The following is a 26725-nucleotide window of genomic DNA, read 5'->3' on the forward strand; positions in this document are numbered from 1 at the left end:
TAAGAGATAAGGTCCAAATGAACCATCCTCAGAGGAGAGAAAGAAGAATGGAGGCTAGTCCTTCAAGACTAAAAAGAAGCCTGGGAAGAATTATACAAAAAGCCCTGGGGATACTATGTAAAAATACAAAGTCTTACTTTACTGATTTCCCATTGTTGTTATAATAAATCACTACAAATTTAGTGGTTTAGAGCACACAAAATTATTCTCTTCCAGTTCTGTAGGGATGGAAATCTGAAATCAGTTTCACTTGGCTAAAGTCAAGATGCGGGCAGGGACATGGTCCCTCTGGAGGCTTTAGGGGAGAATCTGTTTCCTTGCTTTATCCATCTTCTAGAGCTGCATTTCTTGGCTCACGGCCCCTTCCTCAATCTTTAAAACCAGCAGCATAGCATCTCCAAATCTCTCTCTGCTTCCATCACGTCACCTTCTTTGTAGGAAAACCTCCCTCTTTCTCTCTCTCATAAGGACACTTGTGATTACATTTAGGTCCCATTCAGAAAGCACAGAATACTTGCCTTATCTCAAGATCTTTAACTTAAACATATCTGCAAGGTCCTTTTTGCTACATAAAGTAACAGTCACACATTCCAGAGATTAGGACCTAGGTACCTTCATGGCCAACTACAATACCATGCTTATCCAGGGAAACACATCTTTCCAAAAGGCCATTGAGGTTGTTCTAAAAGTGCTTATACAGAACATACTCCTCTGCTCTGGTCAATAAATAAATAAATAAACATATATATATATATATATATATATATATATATATATATATACACAAATATACAAATATACACACGCTTGGGAAAAAAAGTACAAACTTACAAGTAACTATTTTTTTCACTCAAAGATATAATAAACATTTTCTCCTGTCTTCTTCCACAACATAATTTTTAATAGCTACATTAATATTCCACACTGTGGATGCATTTTTGTTCTTATACACTGTTGGAATAGCATTCATGTATATGCCTGGTTATTTCCTTAGGATATTTATCGTAAGTATCCAAGAAGTAGAATTGCTGATTCACAGGATACGAACAGTTTTAAGGTTTTTAATGCACAGTCTTATCCATTCTTCAAGACTCACATCACACATCACGGCCTCTGTCATGGCTTTCTTGATGAGCCTCTACCCCAACCCAGAGGAAGCATTATTTTCTGTTCTCTTATACTATGTACTTTACAGCTGCCTCTATACATTATACATATAATACAGTATTATATAATCATTTCTTAATATGTCTGTCTTCTCCTGTAAGCTCCTTTAGTAAGTAACAACCACTCCTTATTTTTCCCTTCATCGCCAGCACAATATCTGAAACAATAAGAGCATTTAATAAATACTTCTTGGAAGGAGTGAATACATGAATAAACAAACAAAATAATAAAGGAAAGAATGAATAAAAAAAACTATGTGTCCTTTTCAATCATTGAATTTAGGTTTTCTATTATCCCTATATGGAAAATTCTTATCCCCCATTTTGTGAAGGAAAAGACAATAATTTTCCTCTCCTTTCCTCAAATTGCCCCAATTCACCTGCTCTTCTATCTTTCTTTTTTTTGTTGGTTTTTTTTTGTTGTTGTTTTTTTGTGGTACGCAGGCCTCTCACTGTTGTGGCCTCTCCCGTTGCGGAGCACAGGCTCCGGACGTGCAGGCTCAGTGGCCATGGTTCACGGGCCCAGCAGCTCCGTGGCATGTGGGATCTTCCCTGACTGGGGCACGAACCCGTGTCTCCTGCATCAGCAGGCGGACTCTCAACCACCGCACCACCAGGGAAGCCCTCTTCTAGCTTTCTGAGTGACAGAGGTTTTCGTCTCAAAGCCCAAACACTTTTCAATGCATGGGAATAGACTCAGTCCACAACCATTGTCAGTGAAGAATCTGAGCAGACATAGCCAAGTAAATAGAGATGGTGACCTCTTGCATTATTATATTATAGAATTTTCTCGGACTGTCATGGTCACCTTTGGGGGAAAAGTAGTGAGACTGCCTTGTTACTAGTCATAATCTTTTATTCACTTTCCTTAGTTGGAAAGGCACATCTTAAAAATAGATATGAAATTTAATTATTCATTAAGAAGGTATGTACCCCACTTTCACATGCATAATCTCATTTAATAATTTAATCAAAACCAAGAAAATAACAAGCCAAGTGGATATTGCTCTTCCCATTTGGAAGACAAGACATAAAAGGACATCAGCTACTCAGAGCCCAAACCCATCCCCTAACACACAGACAGATTCTTCTCCTTATCATGCCAGAAGCTGTAGAAAAACAGAAACATTGGTTTTGTTCTCTGAGATCAAAAAGACAAATATATCTCTCTCTGTGATCTCTGCTGTCTGACAGAGACATCCCTGCTTCACCTCGAGATAAGGAGAGGGATGATATGGTTGGCCTCTTAATCTCTCTCCACTTTTTTTTGCATCACTAGCAGATTTCCTTGCACACTCCTGTCTCTTTTTATATGCACTGAACATGCATTAGCAACAGAATCACATAAGGAAACTTGCCATGGTCAGCAGAAGCATAAAATCAGTCCCTATGCTAAGTGGTTGTCATAGATTTCCACTTCTGTACTGTCAAATCTCCAAAGAACCGCAGTTCTGGACAGCCTATTTGCTGAACCTGGGGGTAAAAAGGGGCAGAAGTGTGAAAGTAGAAGAGGCAAATAGATAAGTAAAGTACTTCAAACCCCAGGAAGGATTAGGACTGCTGCTCCACCCCTTTATCCCTATAGTGGAATTTCAAGCATTTGAGAGATCTCACAGGCTTTCCATTTCAAGGATGACTAGAACAAATGTACCTAGAGAAACGTCTAACCTTTTTAAACATCTAATTCTTCATATGAGGAAAACACTAACAATCATTGTATTTAAATTTTGTTTATTCTGGCAAAAACTGAATATTTTTCCTAACCTTAGTATTCCAGAATACAGCTACTGCAAACAGATATTTTTGATGTGATAAGTGGAAAGGGACCAGAAGCCCAAGATTAAGCATTTTTGGAAACTGCTTTGAATCAGTAAAGGAAATGCTTGGCAAAGCATATTACACCATAGTGGACCTGCTGGAAATCCTTTTTACTTGCTTTACAAGGCCCATGTGCAACCTGTTTATTCTTCTCAGAACTACCTGTAAAGAGCAGTTTATCAGTCTCCATTTCAGTGAGTGTTATAACTTCTGGGGTTTATGTGTAAGTAGTTCCTGTGATACTGGGAGTGGCTCACTATTAATGGTTTCATTTTGTTTCTTCTCCCAAAGTTAATATGAGCAATACTATTATATGAGTATCATCTAAGTCCTAAAATGATGCTTAAAGAAATGACGTCTGGCTTCATCTGAATTTAGAATATACTTTAGATGCCTTTCTCAAAAGTATTCAAACCTGACTCTAAAGAAATAGGACAAAGAACATTCACTCTTTTTTCTTTATATATAGAGATATTTTGTACTCTTGGAACCTTACTACTTCTACTTCCTGAATTAAAGATTAGCTACTCAAAGCCATTTGTCACATCTATGTTTTAATTTCTCAACATAGCAGGGATATTTGTATCTCATTTCTCCCACTTTTCATTTACCAGAATGGTTTAGGATCTTCTAGAACTTTGCAACTCAGAGTGCAATCCACACATCAGCAGCATCTTGTGGACAAGGGAGGCGCCTTGTTAGAGATGCAGAAACTCAGGCCCTGTCCCCAATGATCTATTGAATCAGAATCTGCATTTTAACAAGACCACAGGGTGATTCATATGCATACTCAAATTTGAGAAGCATGCTGCAGAATAAAAATAGGTGTCTTAATCAGTTCAGGCTGCTGTAACAGAATACAATGGACTGGGTGGCTTAAAAAACATTTATTCCTCACTTCTGGAAGCTGGGAAGTCCAAGATGAAGGCATCGGCAGATCCAGTGTCTGGTGAGGTCCTGCTTCCTGGTTTGCAGATGGCCATCTTCTGGCTGTATCCTCACATGACATGACAAAGAGCAGAGAGAGAGAGAGCACAAGCTCCTCTGTCTCTTTTAAAAGGGCACTAAATCCCATTCATGAAGGCTCCACCCTCATGACCTAATTACCTCCAAGACCCCATGTACTAACACTATCATACTGGGGGTTAGGATTTCAACATATGAATTTGGAGGGGGACACAGGTATTCAGTCCATTGAAATAGGCAAGTAAATTCCACTGTCTTTTTAGTCCAGCTTCAATGATTAAAAAGCAAATATATGTAAGTCTATAAGGACAAAAAAGAACTGACTTCACAGGAAGGTGAAGTAGAAAGCAGACTATATGGTATAATTTAATACTCTCCAAAAGGAATTAAGCAACAGTGCTTCCGCTGGGGCAAACCTATATTAGCAGCTCTCACTTACATTTGCCATTTCACAAACCTACTATGCCATTATGGCAGAAAACAACCAAATGTGCTGTTCTAAAACTTTTCACGCCCCTTTCACATGGAATGGGGCATGAAGTCTTTCCATGTGCCTGGCTCGGTGGTAATGTTTTATATGCATTATCTCTTTTAATCTCATTCAAATAATTATTCTATGGTGCTCCACTTTCATATCCCTATTCCTTCTCAGGAGGACAAAATGTCCTAGGCCTCAGGTTCCATGTTGGCAGTTACTGTCAATAGAGATGTTACACGTTTCTGGTAAGTGACTCGGAGGGGCCCAAGGTTGTAGAAAGAGCAAACACCAATAGATCAAGCGTAAAAAACCTCCAATACCAATGGAATGTAGTAAAGATAGTGTCAATCATGGTGCCAGAAAAAGCAAGATCAAAAGAATAAGCTAGAAGAGGGACACAAATTATTTGGGAATAGCATCAGAGGCCACCTGGAAATAGGTGGAAATCCAGATCAGAAGTATCCAGAGCACAATCTAGAAACCAAGCTGGGCAGTCCTTGCTTTGGCCTCAGCTCCCTGTTTATAACGGCCTCCATTCTGCCTTTTTGCCATAACTTAAAGATCACCATGTACAAATGCCACCATGTGATAAAAAGTGGACTCTGGGAAAATTCTATTTGCATTGTTACTCATCCTGTGTAACTTAGTTTTAATCCACATAAACCTTAGTTGCCTGGGGCTTCAGAAGTCTGAGTTTTGAACTACAATTTATGCCAAACAACATCAGAGGGCTCAAATACATATAGGTATACGCACATTTTAAAATATATAATTAATTATATTTATGTAATTGTAATTTTCCTCACTTCCAGGTGCTCTCAGGAAAGTGAATGCCCAGATGATATGATAGGTATTAATGACAGCTGGGCTGGCTGACATCACTTCTACAAATGTTGCCTTCCGGTAATGCTGCTTCTCTGGGCACAAATATCTTTCTTTTCTTCCTTTTCTTTCTTTCTTTCTTTCTTTCTTCCTTCCTTCCTTCCTTCCTCTCTCTCTCTCTCTCTCTCTTTCATTTGCGGTACTCGGGCCTCTCACTGTTGTGGCCTCTCCCGTTGCGGAGCACAGGCTCCGGATGCGCAAGCTCAACGGCCATGGCTCACGGGCCCAGACGCTCCGCGGCATGTGGGATCTTCCCGGACCAGGGCACAAACCCGTGTCCCCTGCATCGGCAGGCGGACTCTCAACCACTGCGCCACCAGGGAAGCCCCAAATATCATTTTTTAAAGAACTGAGGGTAAGGATTCTGGGGGAAATGTTTGTATTTTTACATGTCCTTATGGTTTTAGGTATTCGTCGTTAATAAGAAAAAGCCTTTTTATTTCTAGCAGCTATGTTTCTAAAGAGAAAATATTGAAGGCTTTTTTCCTGTCTTAACTGGATTTGGTCTGTGTTTGCTGTGCATGAAAAGAGTTTTTCTTACTATTAATGTCCTATGAACCATGAAAGTAAATATAGGAGAAAATTAATATGTTTACCTGCAAAGAAGCATCAATTAATATTGAGGGGTTTTTTGTTATGGGGGGCGTGGCGGGATTGTTGCCTTGGATTAGCTCCACAGGGTAGTAAGTAGATGCCAAGAAGAATCCTACTTAAAGTTCAGAATTGCAGTTTAAGTTCTATGTACATTTTGACTTATCAGCTCTCATATCCATGTAGCAATATATCCTATAATAATAATAATAATATCAGCTCTGACAAATAATTTCTATAGAACGTTTACATGACTTTCGCTAGTTGGTTTATGTAAATTACCTCATTTAATGCTTACAGTAACCCTAGGAGGAGAAACAAATGCCTTTATTTGGTGGTCCAAGATGTTGAATCACAGGCAGGATATTTCCCAGCATGACACAGGTAATAATGATGGAGACTGAATTCACATCCAGGCAGGCTGACTCCTGAGCCCAAGCTCTTAGCCATCATGCTAGCTTGACCAAAAAGGAAGAAAGGCGTTTCCCAAAATCCAGTCCAGGACTTCAACTAGATGTGTAGTAGAGGAAGGTTCTAGCAGGCTCACTAGAAGAAGGCAGAGGGTGGGGAGTTCTCTCCAATTCCATATCCCACTAGATGCTCAGCCACTCAAAAGGGAGACCCAGGACCCAAACTACTTTTAAGTTGTTGTGGGTTCAATGCCAAACAAGGGAAACAATGACAATTAACGTTCCTAAACATGGACACTGCTGTGCTGAGAATGACCCACTCTGCAGCTCTCTGTTTCCCAGAGAGCTGAAAGAAGAAAAAGAAAAAAAAAAAAAACTTAGACCAGAATAATAGCAAAAATAATTAATTAAAAGCAGCCTTTCTGGCATCAGGAACTCAAAATGAACTGTCTAAGAAATGGAAGATGATCTAAATCCTGCTGTTAACAGCTAAAACTCCAGGAGAGTGATTTTTTGAAAAGTGAAGCAAGACCTGAAAGTTACCCTGAGTAAGGTTTGGGGATGACTGACATCTTTATGTTACACTTGTTTTATTTTACAACCTGTACACCTCCTATCTCTCTAGCTAGTTATCAGCTCCCCAAGGTCAGGGAAACGGTTATATGCATTTTGATATCTCTCTTATGATGCCAACACATTAAAGAAAAGCACAGGAGGCAGTCTCTTCTCTCCCACCCTCCTCCCCACATTATTGTACTCATTGTTGGTAGCATATTCCGAGAAATAAAATTCATTAAACAGCACTTATGCATGAGAGCAACTTACATGGCTTTTACTATTCCAAATATCAAATGCTACTCCTAAAACTGCAGTTCTACCCCTAAAACTGGGGAGTTACTGGCTCCATGGCCTTGGCAAAATAGATTACACTTATTGTAACATGTGTTCATTTTCAGAAGTCCAGATTATTCCATGTTTGCCCTAGTCTCTGTATTACATTTACTGAGATTACTAAACTAATCTTAACTTTTGCAGTTTCCAGAAGCAGAGTCATTAAGTATCTTCTATGGAACATGCTGTTTTCCTCCAATAATCTTCGAAAATGCTGGCTGATGACTTGCTTTCCTTATTAGCTCACTTGAATAACAAAGTGAATAAGAACACAGCCTCAGACTTGCAGGCTACAAATGTCAATACTGGGTGACTGTGGAGAAGTTATTTAACTCCTCTCAGCCTGTGCCCTTACCCGAAAAAATCGTATGAAAATAGTTACCTCAGAGGGTCCGTGCAAAGATAAAATGACATATCAAGCACCTAACATAATGTCTGGTATACAGTTAACACTGAATACGTGTTGGGCATTATTATTATCTTTCTTTCTAATCCCTTAATGCTTGAGTTTCTGTTACAATGTCCTTCTTTGCCAGCATTATGAACCTTCCTGGATACCACCTTAAAATGTCACCCTGGAGTCAGTTGCTTCACACCTTCCACCAAGGTACTGGAGATTATCATTGGAGACACTGCACAGCAATTTCCCACTAAGTGTCTTTAACATGTAACTTCTCTTCACACAGAACTTTATTCACCTCCCTCCATTCTGAAGTTGACCCCACCTATCTCAATCCATGGGTTTTATTTGTGCTCAGTGCAGCTTGAAGGCAATTTCATCAACAGGTTTTAGTCTTTCTCTATCAGTATGATTTACTGTATATCTGCAGGATCTGGATTAAAACAGTCTAAATGTGATTAGCTATGAACAAAAGCAATACACAATAAAGAATGACACAGCCACTGTTGTGTCCTTCAGGGTGTTAAGAGTGATCACATTTTCCTACTTTATTGGGGAAAACCTTGTTCTGCTGAAGGCATTAGGGCAAGGTGATTAAATGCTACTGTGTATAATTTGATATTAGGTGTTACCTTTATAATACCTACATCTTCCTGCCACTGAAGCTAAACCATTTGCAAACATTAACGTGGTGCAATTGAGTACAAACCATTTTCTTTTGTGTCTCCTTGGCTGTGGTGGAGTTAAAATGATAATAATAATCATAAAATGTTTTTTGTTTGCAAGGCAAATGATTAGCAATAAAGATGAATAATAACTTTTTATTAAAAAATAGAGTAAATAACAGATGGCTGAACCCTTGGATACCCCAATAGAAAAAAATCTGTGGTGTTCTAACTTGAGCACTTTGGGAAATGTGTATGGTACTTACTTTCTGATGAGTAACAGCATGTAGCATTGTTAAGCTTGATTAAACAAATTTAATTAGCGTTAGTCAATGCATTTTTGTAAGTGGATAAAATATATTCCAGTTTAGGCATGACTGTTAATCTTTAATTTATGAGATAAAAGTTAAAACGCAACCATAAAATATTAAAATTGCAATAAACTGCACTTAAAGGAACTGATTTTGTTAGATTTTCTCAATTATTTTTAATCCTACAATTCAAAGGAAATTGCCTTAGTGTTTCCCTGTTTCTTCAGTTTTGTTATTATATATCAGGTAGCGGAGGTAAAAATGGTAACATGAGCCCTGCATTCCCAACTGAAGATATCTAATTTCTAAATGAACTAGGACCACATTACTCTAAAACCAGGCTTTATAACATTCTTCAAACCTGGGCTTTTTGTTGTATAGGACTTATTTAGGTTTCTGGAGACCAAAGACAGGAGGAAAATCTAAATCAAAATCTCATTTTAGAAAATAAAATGACCTTAGAAAAAAATAACAAATTAATTAATTTAAACATTCAGAAATCATTCAAACAAGATATTCTCAAGATTTCAGGAAATCACATCCCAAACTAACTTGAGACTCTTCAAGTCTCAATTAATACTTTTAACACTAGTCACTGATAATTAAGTAGACCCTGGCAGAGTGCAGGACCTTTTGCTCCACACAATTAGCCTTCCTGAAAAATACTGCTGCCTGATCAAGCACAGGCACAAGATTTTATGGAGTTTTCTAGAACTTGTATGTCATAGCCAACCATGATAGAAGAAAGATTTGTAAAAAAAAATTATTTTAGAAATGTGTTTAAAATTGTTCTCTCTCTCTGACTCTTCTTTTCTCAGACTCTCTTTTTCTGCCTTTCTCTCTCTCTTCCAGATCAGCTGCTCTAAAGTTTAAAAAGCTGGTCAAAATAAAGCGTGTGTGTGTGTCTGTGTGTGTTCGTGTACATATCTGGAGGCAGATGAAGAGACCATTTGAGCTTAGCCACTTTACAGGAAAATGGGAGTATCGGCCTGATCAATCCGATCCCCAAAGTTATCAAATCCCAAATCCCAGCAGGAGCTCTAAAAATGGTAGCCACATACATTGCTCCCAAGAGCATACCTGGCCACATACAGAGACCCCTCCCCACTGGAGTAGGAGCACTGAGACTGCAGATCTCAGAAGTACGTGTTTTTTTGACTATGGATATAGGGGGCAAGGGATTGTGAGAAATGGAAAAAGCTGTACAGATTCATGGTGAGGATGTGGTTTTAAGGTCAGAATGGGAGACGTATCCTCATTCAGAACACTCATTTCATGTACTCATTCAGTCAATGTGCCAGGCACTATGATAACACTGAGCAAAACTGACACAGTTATTATATTTCATGGAAACTTTACATGAAAAAGCTTACCAGGGCTTCCCTGGTGGCGCAGTGGTTGAGAGTCCGCCTGCCGATGCAGGGGACACGGGTTCGTGACCCGTACGGGAAGATCCCACGTGCCGCGGAGCGGCTGGGCCCGTGAGCCATGGCCGCTGGGCCTGCGCGTCCGGAGCCTGTGCTCTGCAACGGGAGAGGCCACAACAGTGAGACACCCGCGTACCGCAAAAAACAAACAAACAACAACAACAACAACAAAAAAGCTTACCAGAGGAAAGAGACAGGAAAATTCCACAAAGTCCTTCATTATCTAGCTCCTGTCCGTTTCTCTCATCTACTTCCCCTCACTCCTGACTGACCACCTTTGTCCTATCCATACAAAGCTAATTGAAACTTCACCAAAATGCATGATCATACTTCCTTGACTTTTCACCTCCTCTGAGAAGCTCTTTGATTTCTCTCTTCTGGTTTGGTGCACACCATATGATCTTATCCTCTTCCATGGTAAGTACAAAAGACTATGCGTATACATATATTTTTTCTTGTCTTCCCTTAATTTCTTTAAAAGTCATATGATAGTTAAAAGCAAAAATTATTATTCTGTATTTTTGGTATAAAACTATATTGATGTTTTAGAGAATATCAATATAGAATTCTATAGCCTAATTATATATATATATTTATTTTACTGCAACTAATTCAATACCAACCTTTAGTATTCTGTTTTGTCTACTGTGATTTTGACTATATATCTTTATTTTTTTTAGTGGTTTTTCTAGTAATTATAAAATACATACTTGACTGTTCACACTCTATTTAGGATCATATTTTGCCATTTAAGTTATAATGTAGAAATCATATTGTTATACAGGTGCTATTATTTTTCCTTCTTTATGTTATAGTTGTCATATATATTACAACTATAAACATTTAAATTCCCATCAGAAAATATTATCCTTTTTGCTTTCAAATGCCAAGTATATTTTAAAGAATTCAAAGAAGATTTCTCTACTGTATTTACTAATTTTATTTCTCTTCCTTTATTCCTGATGTTCTAAGTTTTTTCCAGTTTTTATATTTTTCAGTTCAAAATTTTCATTTCTTTATGTTATGTATTTCCTTGTTACTCTTTCAGTTTTAACTTTTATGATAGCTGCTTTTAAAGTCTTTGTCAGGTAATTCTTATCTAGCCATTGGCATCTGTTAATCATCTTTTCCCATGAAAGTTGATATTTTTTCCTTATTCTTTGTATGGAGAATAATTTCCATTGAATTCTGGATATTTTGAATATTTCCTTATGAGAATTTATATCTTGTTTAAACCCTATGGAGAATATTGATATATTTGTTTTAGCAGGCACATGACTTGGTTAGTTTCATCCCACAGGTTCCAATCCATCTTCTGTGGCCTATGATTTCAAAGTTAGTTCAGTTATCAATGCCTTTGTAGTTAGGGCTACCAGATAAAATACAGTACATCAAATATTGCATGAGATATACATGTACTAAAATATTTATATTTTTATCTGAATTTATTTATATATATATGTGTGTGTATGTGTGTATGTATATAGAGTTTATCTGAAATTCAAATTCAACTGGCATCCTGTATTTTTATTTGCTAAATCTGGCGGCCCTATTTGCAGACTTTGAATTTGTCCTACATGTTAGCTACTCAGTGGTGGTCTATATCTTATTTCTCCAATTAAAAAATATATATATCTATATGTCTTTATCTTAGTTCTCAAAGCCATTACTATGCTAATAAAGATCAGACTCCAGTAAGTACAGGTCAAGGATGAGCCCAGGAGTACATTTTTTTCATGCTTCCCCCTTTCTGAGACTTCTGCAGCAGTTTCTGATCCCCTGTGCCTCCTCTTTTACATCTCCTGGCCAGAAACTGCCCACTTCTATAATTGTACTACATCCTGGCCCATGTAGAGGGAGACCAGAGAGAGAGAAAAGTGAAAACCAACAGGCTTTGGCCATGCCCTCATAGCCACAGCTGCACTAAAAGGAGAGGAATCTGCTCTTCCTGGCATGCCAATGCCCTCATTGCACAATAGCCAGGTCCTGAGGATTTGAGAATAAGGTAAAGGGAAAGGAAAAAAACTGGATGCTATGGGCTGAATGTTTGTGTGCCCTCCAGAATTCGTATGTTGAAATCTTAACCTCCAACGTGATGGTATTAGGAGATGAGGCTTTGGGGAGGTGACTTGGTCATCAGGGCAGAGCCCTCATGAATGTGATTAGTGCCCTTAAAAGAGACCCTAGAGAGAGATCCCTTACCCCTTCCACCATGTGAGGACAGAGAGAGAAGCCAGCAGTCTGCAGCCTGAAAGAGGGCCTTCATCAGACACCGAATCTACTGGTGCCTTGATCTTGGACTTCTCAGCCTCCACAACTGTGAAAAATAAATTTTTGTTGTTTATATGTTACCCAGTCTAATGCTATTTTTGTTACAGCAGCCCAAAAGGACTGAGACACTGGGGTATTTTCCCCACTATTTCTGAGCTTTAAAATTTCCCAGTTTTACTCCTCAAGCCAGAACTGGAGGATTTCTCCTGGATCTCTTTCTGTATGTCCCACATTGCCCATGTCAGGGTTTCAGATTGCTCTTGAGTTTAGGCTGGGGGATACTGGAAGTAAAAATTGGTAAACTCTCTACCAGTTCAGTGGTACTTCAGAATCTGGTATTCTTCCCCAATTTTTATGCCAACATTTACATTTCAGAGTTCTTTTCAGGGAACGCCGTCTATAGTTTCTCAAGTTTTCATAGTTGCAATAGGAGAGGAAGGTTGACATGTGTTTATTCCATCTTACCCAGAGCCTACAGCATTAAATCTTAGAAGACTGCAATGAGTTAAAGATACATATTATAATCCTTAGAGAAATCAATAATAAATAATGAAAACGTATATAGCAACAGATTCAAAAGAGAAACTAAAATATATACTAAAAAGGTTTTTTAATATAAAAAGTGCAAGAAAGGAAGAATAGAGGAACCAAAAAGACATGAGACAAATAAAAAATAAATAAATAGGAAGATGGCAGACCTAAATACAACCATATCAATAGTTACATTAAAGAAAAATGGGCTTCTATATACATTATTTTGGAAAGACTAGAGATTAGCAAAGTACATTTTGTTAGCAGCCCCTTAAAATTTAATATAGGATAGAGCTGAGAGGATGGGAGTCAAGAAAAGCCTTAAGTTTTCAAGATGGTTGTCTGTGGGAAAGAGAAGGTGAGGAAGGGAAGAAGTCTGGGAAGAAAGCATGTCTACACTGGACTTGGTCATTCTTGGAAAAAATGAAATACTGATGACATTAGCTACTTCTAGATCTCTCTGTTTTACCTTCTCCTTCTCAAACAACATTTGGGCAATAGATCCTCCTTTAGATCAGACTCTTCTGAGATGTTCAAAAATCACTGAGACTAGCCAAAGCCTTTGGCAATTTGCCCCTAGTTTGAGTCAAATGCTTACACACTATCAGGTACCACACTTCAATAGATGACAGATAGATAGATAGATAGATAGATAGATAGATAGATAGATAGATAGATACTCTTTTCATAGTCGTCAATCAGCACAGGACACATTATAGTCCATTTTATAGTTGAAGAAGCACATGGTTTAAAAGTGTAAATAATTTGCCCTAGGTAATACAGCCATGAAGCAGTGGGGCTCAGACATTGAATCCAGGATTGTCTTTAAATCAAATCCATGCTCTTTCCACTATACAATGCTTTCTTCTTGTCAACAGACCTTAACATCTACAACAGATAAAGTGAAGACACTTTATTGGAACAAATATTGGGAGCCTTATGTAGAACTGAAGCAAGACCAATCTAGATTGTAACAACCAGAAAATGGATGAAAAAGTATGGAGACTGAAAACCTTTTTGACTTACTACTCAATGTTGTATCATATTGCCAACTCCCCAAGGAAAGGAGAAAATGCTTGACTGATGATTGAAGAGATAAACAAGTGAAGCAAATGTCAACATTTCATGGACAACCAATCACTGAGTACATGTCAACAAGCAAAAGGCCATTTATTTGGCAATTATACAGTTGAAATGGATCATTCAAAAAAAAAGGCATTATTAGTGCTACAAGCACAATATTTGACATTTCTAACAAGGGTTAATAGTTAAAAGGCAAGGACCAATTTAAATAAACCTATATTCAAATCAATATCAAATTAAAATTCTAAAGATGCAGAGCACCTAGAAATTAGCTTTTCCAGAACTTTAGGTTAACAAATGGAATTCTAAGTTACTCAAATGTTTTTTACTCTTTTAATAAAAATGCTGCATTTCTTATTTTTTAAGACATAGCAAAGTATTTTTAATTCAATCAAATTGAGAGTCATTTTCTATATGTGCTGAACATGTAATAAAGCATTCTCCATTCAATTTATTTTGGGGGAACAGAACTTGAAAATATACATTCATTTAAATTTAAAAAAAGCAGGAATGATCTGACCTGTGCTCCTACATTATACATAAATGCCAGGGGAGTCCACACTTCAGGGTTAGCATTAATGCATCTTTGGCATTCCTGTACTTATATGCTGTGGTGATTTATGTTGGGGTTAAGCGAGATCATATTTACAGCGATAAAACTCTCTTTTTATTGAAGAGAGTCATCCTTTACTTCTGTTGCAGTTATTCAGTACCACCGCATGTGTTCACCAATGGGATATTGTTAAAAAGTAACTCAGCAACAGTAGGCAGTATAAATTCACTCTCAAGAACTGCTGGCACACAAATGAACATGGCCTCTAATGAAGGAATCTTGATGCTCAGCTTCTGAGCACATATGAAACAGTCAATCTGCCTGCTTTTTAAGATTCTTAAGAAGAAGGAGAAAAAAGCACTAATGTTTTATGAAGTACTTACCATGCACCATGGTCCATGAAACAATCTCATTTAAAACTTACAACTAAACCCTTTTTTTTTACAGATGAGGAAACTGAGAATCCAATCTGTTCAGATAACACAAGATTTCCATCTGTCTTTTAAGAAAAGAAAACCAAAGGTCACTGATTGTAGTACACTGTGCTTCTATCTGCCTATGAGACTCTAATACTGCCAAAAAAAGAACTTATTCCACCTACAAATAAAACACATTGTATCAGGGTTCTGCAGAGACAAGATTAATAGGATGGATACATAGATAGATAGATACATACATACATACAGACAGACAGACAGACATAGATACATAGATAGATAGATAGATAGATAGATAGATAGATAGATAGATGTCTCAACTCAAAGGCAGTTGGGCAGGAGGAGTTCCCTCTTACTCAGTCTTTTTGTTCTATTCAGGACTTCAACTGATTGAATGAAGCCCACTCGCTTTAGGGAGAGCAATCTGCTTTACTCAGCCTACTGATTCAGATATTAATCACATCCAGGAACACCCTCACAAATATACACAGAATACTGTTTGACCAAATATCTGACCACTCTGTGGCGCAGTCAAGTTGATGCATAAAATTAACCATCACACACGTGCTAGCATTGCACCTATCCTTTCAGCCACTGTCCCAAACTATTGATTTTACTAACAATATTAACAACTGCTTAGAAGTATTATGAGTTACACTGCAACCTGTTTCAACACTAACATAGGGACTGTCTTAAATGTGATAGTTATCATAACCTTCAGTGGTGCCTACCAGCACTGGTAAATTTGGCACCTAAAGACTTTAAAATCTATCCTATAGGACTACACAAGGCATAGGTACAGTATATCTGTGGACACCAGCTTTATTTGTAATGTTGGAAATTTAAAGCAAAGTAGATATCCAACAATAATAAAAGAACTAAATAAATTATAGTGCAACCATTATCATAGGATACTATTTAGTCATTAAAAATAATTCAATATGTTTTTATTGGCATATAAAATGTTTATGATGAATTTCATGATCATACTTTTATAAATATATAAACACATGATATATACATCTATATATATATGTGTATATGCACAGATCTGAAGTTTACAAGTCACAGTGGTTTTCCCTGAGAAGTAAGAGGTCATATGCTTTCATTGTGAGAAGAAACAATTCCTGCCACATGGCTAGGAGTTGAGGGTGACCTCTAGGAAATGAGAATGATCCGCTGCTGATAGCCAGCAAGAAAATGGAAACATCATCCCTACAACCACAAGGAATTGTATTCTGCCAAGAATCTGAACTGATTTGAGAGAGCACTCTCATCTCTGGATGAAAATGCAGTCAGCTGACACCTTGATTTCTGCCTTGTGTGACCCCAAGCAGAAGACTCAGCTATTCTGTGCCTGGACTTCGGACCTACAGATCTGTGAAGTAATAAATGTCTTTTTGAAGCCACTGTTTGTAATAATTTGTTATATAGCAATAGGAAACTACTATAATCATTTAGCATAATACAGGAATGCTGTACATTCTCAATAAAAATAACAATAATATAATAAATGGGAAAAACTGGATTTTCAAAATAATCATTTGATTTACTAAGTTGAATAATGTTATTAAAATTTTTGTAAATTTGTATGGTGACAAATGAAAGCTAGACTTACCTTGTTGATCATTTTGCAATGTATACAAATGTTAAATCATTACTGTACACCTGAAACTAATATAATGCTGTATGTCAATTATACTTCAGTTAAAAAAAATTCCTTATCAGAGTTTTAATTTAAATATCAAGCAAAACAGAAAGTTATCAAAGCTGCATAGGTTTGAAATTACCTGCATTTTCAGTTTTTTAAATATATACAAATATCTTCAATTAAATGATATGCAGGACCAAGTAATAGATTTTAATTTAATTATGGATAGGTAAATTGCTATGGAATAAACTAAAAACTTTCAATGTTTCAAAAGCATTCATTCACTTTTATCTCAAGGCAACTGGAAATCTTCAGTGGTATCTCAATACATCAAAATAAATCGTACAATGTTTTCCACAATTGGATTCTGTTTTGTTTTTTTCCCAACTTGTGACTTAACTCCACCTTATTGACCTCATCATATTGACTGTCTACTACTGTTTTCTTCCCATTTTATGTGTCTTTGCTCAAGACTCTCCCTCAGCCTGCCTCTTACGTGGAAGTCTTACCAGCTAGGTAAGCAAGACCCAGCTCAATTCCTCTAAGAAGTCTGCCCTCCTCCTTATTCATTACCAGTAGAACCCATTACTCCCTCCCCACACTTCCAAAGAACTTGTTGGTTTTACTATGATAAAATATACTGTCATCGGTTTTGTTTTACATTTATATACACATGTGATGTCACCGTCACTAGACTATGAGTTCCTAAATGTCAGGGACTGTCCTCTTCCTGGTCTGTAATGCCTGGTAGAGTGCTATACATTTTGTTTATGGTCAGAAAAGTGATTACTGAGTTTTTAAAAACTTCCATATTGCCAATGCACAAGAACAAGACATGAACATAAGTACATAACTTTAACTTAAGAAAGTTGGAGTCCAAATAAAGATCAAATGAGAAGCAGAGAGAGAAACTCAGGTTTTTAAAGATGAGGAGAATGATTCTGCTCAGAGATTGAACAGATCATAATAATTGACAAATAAAACTGGGAGCACAATAAAAGATTCAGAACAGGAGGAAGGTCATATTTAAGAACTAGAAATACAGCACAATATGTATAATATTCATTATACCTCTACAGTTCCTGCTGTAGCATTTTACATTATTCAAATCTTTTTATCACTGCTTATGACAATATTTGCCTCCCTTATGAATTCATTTTCAGTACAGTCTAGTACTGTGGTTGAATTTGAAAGATATTCTAATTTAAGTTTATCAGAATTGGACAGAGGACCATATTGACTGAATAATAGGAAGTCTCATGCATATGAAATTCAGAATGCCTCAAACATAACTAAAATCACTACAAGCCCAAGGGAAATATTAAATACTATGTACTAGTAACTAGTTTACTATCTCTACTTCACATGCAATTATTTACACTTTCTGAAAATAATACTGATGTACTTGTATAAAATACAAATAATATAAAAGGGTGGTTGAGACGTCCACTTATTCAGTTGAATATTTATTGAGTACACAGTATATGCAAAATTTATTATTATATTCTGTAAAGGATACAAATATAAAGATATAACTATAAGGAGGAAGGAGAAGTGGAGGAAAATGGAAAGTTAATTAAACATATTTAGTACTCTATCTATGCCAAGCCCGGCCTTGGAATAATGATAATAATAGCTAATATTTGCTGACTGTTTACTATATCTAGTTATAATTCTGAGTGTTTATATTGATTGAATCATGTAATACTTAGAACAAATCTATGAGCTTAATAATATTAATTTTCCCATTTTTTTAGATGAGGAAATTGCAGCATAGGGATTAAGAAACTTGCTAAATGTTGCAAAACTAGGAATTTCAAAGGTGAAACTTGAATTTAACAGCAGACACTTTGAACCTAACCTCTACATTATATACTTCCTATTAGGTTTTATTAGCTCCATTTTGCAGAGCAAGAACTTGAGATGCAGAGCAATTAAGTGGGTTTCCCAAGATCATATTCCTGGTCAGTGACAGGGTTAGCATTCAAAATCAAATATATCTGATTCCAAATCCTTTGCCAATTCCTCTACATCACCTCCAAACTACAGGAAAGAAAATATTAATAAAATGTATTCAAACTATATTTCATCTCTTCTATTATTTAAAACTAACTGCATCTCTTCCTGGTTGAGTGACATTAGTTTAGGCAAATTACTTAATCCCTGTCTGCTTCAGTTTGCTCATTTGTAAAATGAGGATAATATAATTGTTTGGAGGATTAACTATGATAAAGCAGTTGAATAGGAACTAGCACAAACTTATTAACATTGCTATTATTATCATTATTACTATTATTATTGTTTGTAGATTATACTTAATAGAGACAAGGAATATCTATGAATAATACTGCTAATAGGTTAAGTGCCGATCTAAACACTTTTCAGCATTAACTCACCCCAACATTCCAATTATGTAGATACTGTTGTATTATTTTACAGATGATGAAATAGGGGCTTTGGGAAATGAAGGAAGTGACCCAGAATCATACAACCAGTGAGTGGCAGGACCAGATATCAAACCTGGGTTTACTGACTACAAAGGCCACAGGGTAGTATGATATCAGTGTCAAAAGAAAGGTGCAATCCAAGTTCTGAAGATATTTAGAAAATACAGAACACTTCTTGACTAGAGATTGAGAAGGGTTTGCTTAGGTGGGTTAACATTTGAGCTAATCTCTGAAGGTAAGTAGAGTTCAATAGGTTAGAAGTACTTTTTTTTTTAGCATCTTTATTGGAGTATAATTGCTTTACAGTGGTGTGTTAGTTTCTGATTTACAACAAAGTGAATCAGCTATACATATACATATATCCCCATATCTCCCCCCTCCTGTGTCTCCCTCCCATCCTCCCTATTCCACCCCTCTAGGTGGTCACAAAGCACTGAGCTGATCTAATATTACTCATCATAAAAAGAAACAAAATTGAGTTATTTGTAGTGAGGTGGATGGACCTAGAGTCTGTCATACAGAGTGAAGTAAGTCAGAAAGAGAAAAACAAATACCGTATGCTAACACATGTATATGGAATCTTAAAAAAAAAAAAAAATTGGTTCTGAAGAACCTAGGGGCAGGACAGGAATAAAGATGCAGACGTAGAGAATGGACTTGAGGACATGGGGGGGGAGGGGTAAGCTGGGAAGAAGTACATCTTTTGAAGGACAAAACAAGCTTACCTGGAATAGCATGAATAAAGGTCTCGAGACAGGTTTAATACATCTGCCATTGTAGGGAAGCAGTAGAAGATAGAGCTGAAAAGGTGAGTTAATGTAAACTTCATGAGTGTGGGGCCTATGCTTCTGAAACTGTGCTATTTAACATGCCGCCATGAGACACACGTAGATCGTGAAACGTGGCTATAGAGACTAAGGAACTGAGTTTCAAATTGTGTTTAATTTCAATTAAATAAAATTTAAATCTAAAAACTGATACTTGGGCTTCCCTGGTGGCGCAGTGGTTGAGAGTCTTCCTGCCAATGCAGGAGACTTCGTGCCCCGTTCTGGGAAGACCCCACATGCTGCGGAGCAGCTGGTCCCGTGAGCCATGGCCGCTGAGCCTGCGCTCCGCAACGGGAGAGGCCGCAACAGTGAGAGGCCCGCGTATCGCAAAAAATAAAAAAATACAAAAAACTGATACTCAACCTACTTACTGAAAATTCTTAAGTATGTTTGGAACTATGTAGATATGTGGGTCTGCTTTTTCAACTGTACATCTTATGAAATCTAAATACCAATTAAGGATTTTCAATGAAAATTTGCCATCTGAATTTAGATGTGATGTAAGTGTAAAATATATATTGATACTTGAGATTTCCTAAAAATGAATGTAAAATATATCATTAGTAATATTTAATATTCTTTATATTTTGATATTTTATATATTGGATTAAATGAAATGCATTATTTAAATTAAGGTTAACGAATTATTTTTACTTTTTTAATATGGCTACTAAAAAATTTAAAATTATATATGTGAGTTGTTATATTTCTATTAGAGATGTTCTATCTTACTCCTGGCACACAGTAGTTACTCAATAAAATATTTGCTAACCAATGGCAGTAAGAACCAGATTGTAACTTCAAAGGCAGACTAAGGATTTTGCATTTTCTTCAATAGACAAGAGAGTCACTGAAACCTCTCAGTGGGGAAGTGATATGCTTTCTCAGAGTACTATTTTAGGAGGCTCCATCTGGAAGAGTAACTAAAACAGAGGAGGAGCTGTTTGATTAGAAGAATATTGCAATATTAAAGTAGGACCTGAAACCCCCCAAATTCTTCCAAAGCAGCTCAGCTGAATAGCAAAACATTGTGTAAAAGTTCAATGTTTCTCATAAGAATGCTAAACACTCTTGCATGTAAAAGGCAATTCCTTCTTGAGTCAAGCCTTACCCCTCTGTGCTCCTAATTTCATCGTTGTTACTTTTTTTTTTTTTTTTGCCGTACGCAGGCCTCTCACTGTTGTGGCCTCTCCCACTGCGGAGCACAGGCTCCAGACGTGTAGGCTTAGCGGCCATGGCTCACGGGCCCAGCCGCTCTGCGGCACGTGGGATCTTCCCAGACCGGGGCACGAACCCGTGTCCCCTGCATTGGCAGGCGGACTCTCAACCACTGCGCCACCAGGGAAGCCCCACTGTTACTTTTAAAGAGAATCAAACCCAGAATCATCGTTGTTATCTCTGAAAAAAAAAGTCATTTGGGCCATAAGTCTCTTCATTATAGCAATCATCTGCCAAATATAGCTCCATAGCATAATTTTGAAATATGCACAAGTGTAGCTACAGGTATGAAAAAGCCTGAATATATCACTCTATTCTCCACCCAGTGACCAGAGTTTTGTCTGTTTGTTTTTTCATCACATCTCTGATTGTGTCATTCCATGTTGAAAAGCTTTAACGTTATACCGTAGCTTAAAAGATGAAGTCCAAACTCAATTAGCAGCCCTTCCCCAACCAATCCTATTCAGCCTCAACTCTCTCCAAGCCTTCCTATAAACCCTCACACAGGTCTCTCTAAGTAGCAGGTGACAGGAATCCAACCCAAACTAGTCAAGGAATTTGTTGGTCTCACAATAGATAAATGTTAATAAGGAGATCGACACATAAACTGATGGATGAATGGCTATCTTGATTCTGTTGTTCCCTAGGTGCTGGCCACATTCACTCCTGCTATAGACAGACTTGCTCCATGTGGTAGAATAAACGTCTACCCTCAGTCCCTACCTCACTTTCTTCCAACCACTTGACCAAAAACGCAAAGCACATTTTCCTCCACTCTTAGTAAATAAATGCCACCATGGAGAGTGTGTACCATGTTCCAGGCACTGTTCTCCAGGCCATATATTATATATATATATATATATATATATATATATATATATATATATATATATATATATATATATAAGTGATTTGGCCCTCACAAAAACCCTATCATCAGCCCCATTTTGGAGGTTGAGACACTTAAGCATAGAGGGGCAGAGTACTTGCCCAAGATCACTGTGGTAAGAAATGGCAGGACCGGAATTTAAAGCCAAACAGGCAGACTCTGCTATCCACGCATCTCTACAGGACTCACTGTGGTCAGAGGAAAAGGAATTTTGATTGGCTATGCCTGAGTCATTGATGAGTCCCCATGGGGAGTAGGGGAGTGCTGGAAATGACAGCCCCCACCAGAATCACAAGATACTATGGAGTAGGAGAAAGAGGGATGAATAGGCAGATCAAAACAACAGTCGGAGATAGGTTCTATATTCCAACCATAGTGAACAGGACAGGACAGTCTTTTTCAAATTTTGCATGCACTCTTTTGTCTCTATAATTTGCCCCTCTTTCCTTCCCTACTTCCCAACCCTCTTCCTGGAGAACTGCTATTTATCAATCTATGAGGCCAATCTCAAGCAGTGAACTATCTTTTCAGCAACATTCCCTCAGTCCTTAGAGGTAGAATAAATCACTCTCTCCTCTGTGTTCCTTTGGTGTCCCATGCAATCCAGCATCCGTAGAGCAAACAGAAGTTCTGTGCGGAAGCCTTATCACTCCTGCTCCTCTAAAAGGAGTCTTGTGGCAGCACGACTCAGTCTAGTAGGATTAAAATAAAACTCCCAGACATTTTTCCTCCACTTATTCATAATTGTTTCTTTCTTTGGATCACTTCAGGGTCTTGAGAGTAGTACTGTTCCTCTACACTCCCAGGTTCTCTCTGATACCAGGCATTGGTGATGGTTTCCCTCTCTACTCTGCTCTTGCCTCTGACCGGCTTCTGCATTTGACAGTCATTTTTTTAGTATGGATTCCTGGCATGGTTTTAAGGGGCTTGTCTCTGACATACACCCTGGGCATATCCCCATTATGGTGCTCATTTCACTGATTTACAGTTCTTTGTTTCAATGTCTATCTCTCCTGTAAGACTCTGAGCTCCTTTAGGCAGGCATTAAGACCTAAATCACCTTGTTATTCCTAATGTTGAAAGAAGCTCAACATAAAGGGAAGGAAGGAGGAAAGAAGGAAGGAGAAGAAGAGAGAAAGAGATGAAAGTGTGAGATTATTCCAGTATCTACATTTTTTCTTGGGAAAAGGCAAATACAAAATAGTATACTCAATTCAAATTTAAGTCAAATAATCTTTTAAATTTATGATGGTGAAAAAAATTAAATTAATGAAACAAAGCAGTTTCTCTTGTTGGTTAAGAAAGAAAGTTCTCAGAAACAAACTTTTTCCTTAAGATCTTGAGCACATTTGCTTTTAACTCATATGACAACTTGAACCTATGGTGATAACGCAAGAAAATTGGGTTGATTGAAGTAAATCTATCTCCTTTCAGACCCAGAGAAGTAGTTTAGAACAGAGGACTGCTCATCTGATCATTTTGTCCTAACCTCAATCTAGCCTCCAAACAGAATAGAGTTGGCATTGCCCTGTGTTTGGAATTGACACTGACCTTGGCAATGATTTTGTCACCCAGTTTCTTTCCTTGCTGTGCCCTGGACAGAGTGGTGTGTTTGGAAATGTCTGATGGCTGAATCTGAGCAAGAATGCTCACTGATTCACAAGTGTACTTTTTTTTTTTTGACATGTTTCAAAAGATCCTATGTCTGACTCTACAGAACAAATATTATGAGAGGTAATTTCCTGAGGAGCAAAATCTGTATCTCTCTACAAAATGAATGAATGAATGAGTGCTAACATTTAATACACAAGAGTGGTTAAAAGCATCAGCTCTGGAGTTGGATGATTTTAGCTCAAATCTTGATCTTTTAGTTTATTGACTGTATGACCTTGGCCAAGCTACTCTAATCAATCTGTGTCTCAGTTTTCCCACCTGTACAGAGATAACAGCACTTACCCCATATAGTTGTGGGGATTAAATTAGCTATATTTTTTAAGTACTTACATACCACTGTGTCTAGCACACAGAAAGAACTTGTGCTTGTTAAAGAAATAAAATTAATTCAGCATACAATATAAGGTATATAAACACCTTTGAAATATTACCTAAAATACTAAGAATAAAGAGAAATCCAAACAAAATAATAAATACATACATCTTATAATCTGTAGAAATATATTAAGTGATATGGAATAAACCTCAAATTTCTTGAAAATTTTAAATAATATGGGCACAAGAGTTTTATCATTTCTTTAGTCATTAGGATATTGCATTAAAATTATTCTATTGAATAAAATTCAAAAAACCTCATGCTTCCTTATATAGCCAGTGTGACTTCTCTGAAATTAAGTTTAATGTTTCCAACAACCCATAAAATATTGCTTAAAACCTTTTAAGTAAACCATTAATTGTATTTAAAGTGTTCTAGGAGAGCAGTGCCATATACTGTCACAGAAAAGAAAAATTATAAATTCTATAAATCCCACAAAAGTTTGAAAGTATCCAGAGATCAATAAGCACTATGTCCCCTAAACTCTATCACTTTCTTCTCAGGCTGTGTCTTCATCAGATGGCTGCCTATATCTAGAAACAAAAGATTGCAACACCCAATTTTTAAAGAATGAATAACCGAAGAGAGAGATTTTGGTGACTGTGCCTAACAGCAATCTTATTGGTTATTATTTGCATGTTTGCTATGTTATTTTTTAAAAGTTCATGAGACCCCAATTTCAGAGTTACAATTAATAAAATCAATGCCAAAAAAAAGAGGGTTGGCAAGAGGACATCGCACCTACCTGCCTTAACCAAAGTATCATTTTATGTTTCAGCTGTTTACCATGCAAATTAGATATTTGGGGAAGCTCACCAAAGCCCAGAGATTTTTCTCTTCCCTGATATTTTTGGGAATACATTTGAAAACATCCAAATAGTACTAAAATGAAGAAAAATCACCACATGATTAGTGAGGCCAAAAACATTATGTTGAAAAAAGAAGGGCTGTGTTATTTCGAAGGGAACAAAAAATATTTTCCATCTGTACTCTCACAAAAGCACAAAAGTAAAGAGAGTGAAATGTTCTGTACGCTTCTGCATACAATTTGAGAAAGTCCCAAATGATCACAAAGTGATCATTTCCTAACCCCATTCTCCCATCAGCATCCTTCCTTCCCCCGACAGGAATCAATTTCCTATCTAATTAATATTGTTGTCAGATATGCTATGACTGGATTTAAATGTTTAAGAGGAGAATTGTGCAGCCAAGGGAAGATGAAGCAAACTTTATGAAAGAAAGGATGTTGAATGCAAACCCTAAGCATACCTAAGGCCTAAACTCACTGACTTGGTCACAAAATGAGCTTAAGGGAAAAGGGAATTTATTGGAAGAATACAAGGTTATCTCCTGAAATCCAAGGTCAAAATATGCAGCTGGGCCTTGTGAGAGACTAACACCAAGAAAAGGAAAGTCAGTAGGAGCCAACACAGCTGTTATTTCCAACATTTTTGTTTTCTCAGGGAAGCAAGATCTAACTTTTCTCTTTCTCTCTGCTCCGCAGACTGGCTTCATTCTTGTCTTGACATGGATCAACTTCCTAAATTCTGCTTACAAATGGACCCCTGACTATTATCATCACAAATTCTTTGGGGAAAGAATCTGATTGGAGGAGACAAGCTTCCAGATTGGTTCTCTTGGTACACTGAGTGTTGGCCATTGGGGTTATGGAAATAATGCATAATAAGGGTCATGGCAGTAGCGTACACAAGAGTTGGTACATTTTTTTTCTGTAAAAGGCCATATAGTCAATATTTTAGGTTTTGGGAATCATATATTCTCTGTCAAAACTACTCAACTCTGCTGTTGTAGCACAGAAGCAGTCACAGGCAATACATATGAATGGGTGTAGCTGTGTTCCAATAAAAGTTTATTTACAAAAGTAGGTGTTGGGCCAGATTTGTTCCACGGGCTATAATTTGCTGACCCCTGGTCTACAGCTACACTATGAGCAGGAAAGACTTTTTAAGAAAGGGTTGGGGCAGGGTGATCATTAGTAAACACACCCAGCACTGAGCATTGGAAGCAGAGACCTGCAATGTGTGGGGGAACCTGAAACTTGGCCGCACTGTTGGCTGCTAAGTCGCAAAGCATCAGCATCACCTTCAGAGAAAGCTTTCATTCTATCGATAAAATCCCCACCCCAGCAACATGCCTGTATCCCCTCAGGGGAGACAGGGAAGAGAAAGCTCAGAAGGAAAGTGACCATTTCAGCAGACTGGAGTTGGAATAGAGAGAACCATGCTAGTGGAGGAGGGGCAGGTTTTCAGAACTACATGCCTGACAAACTCTTATCTAGCTACAGCACTGCTGGGAATTGTATATTGTGGGGAAAGTGGTAGGTAAACTCACAAGGTGAAGTTGGAAAACATGCAGTAGGCAATTTTAAAGTCCTATTTTGAGCTAGGGAGAAGAAGAGGGTATAAATATTGCATGAGGTTGTATTTTGAAATGATATTCCATCCATTTCAGCGAACCAGATACTCAGTGCCTCATGGCAACTGAAGCAAGGTGTGATAAGGATGAAGGAGAGACAGGTGCACCACTGGAGCAGCTGCCCCAGTAGCCTTGGAAGAACTGAAAACAAGAGGTAAAAGGCATGTTTGCTTGATACCTTTCCTAAGCTACTAGTGTGACCCAAGGGGTTCTGCAGGAATGGTTATGATTTCTTTAGCACTTGCTGCAGCCCAAATATGGTCAGCAAGACCCAGCTCTGCAATCACTGGAAGAGGACAATCAATGATAGCTGTCAGTGACTTTCTT

The 26725-nt window shown here is 37.4% G+C and overlaps 1 protein-coding gene across 22 annotated transcripts in view; it reads right to left on the reverse strand.

The window, feature by feature from the left end:
* LOC308618329 (uncharacterized protein) overlaps positions 1-26725 on the reverse strand; it is a 465534-nt gene that overhangs the window by 243549 nt on the left and 195260 nt on the right. Inside the window, exon 1 of one of the 22 annotated variants that reach the window (XR_014016001.1) lies at positions 23464-23536. The exons of 20 other annotated variants lie outside the window; for them this stretch is intronic. Coding sequence is in view for 1 of the 2 variants with exons in the window: in XM_081236017.1 (XP_081092143.1) it covers positions 1236-1324 (89 nt within the window). In the remaining variant the exon portion in view is untranslated. Of the gene's footprint in view, positions 1-1114; positions 1325-23463; positions 23537-26725 lie in introns of those variants that run through there. One more of the 22 variants, XM_081236017.1, reaches the window with a different exon arrangement.

This window comes from Mesoplodon bidens, assembly GCF_964165515.1.
Source record: "Mesoplodon bidens genome assembly, chromosome: 5".
Taxonomy (NCBI): domain Eukaryota; kingdom Metazoa; phylum Chordata; class Mammalia; order Artiodactyla; family Ziphiidae; genus Mesoplodon; species Mesoplodon bidens.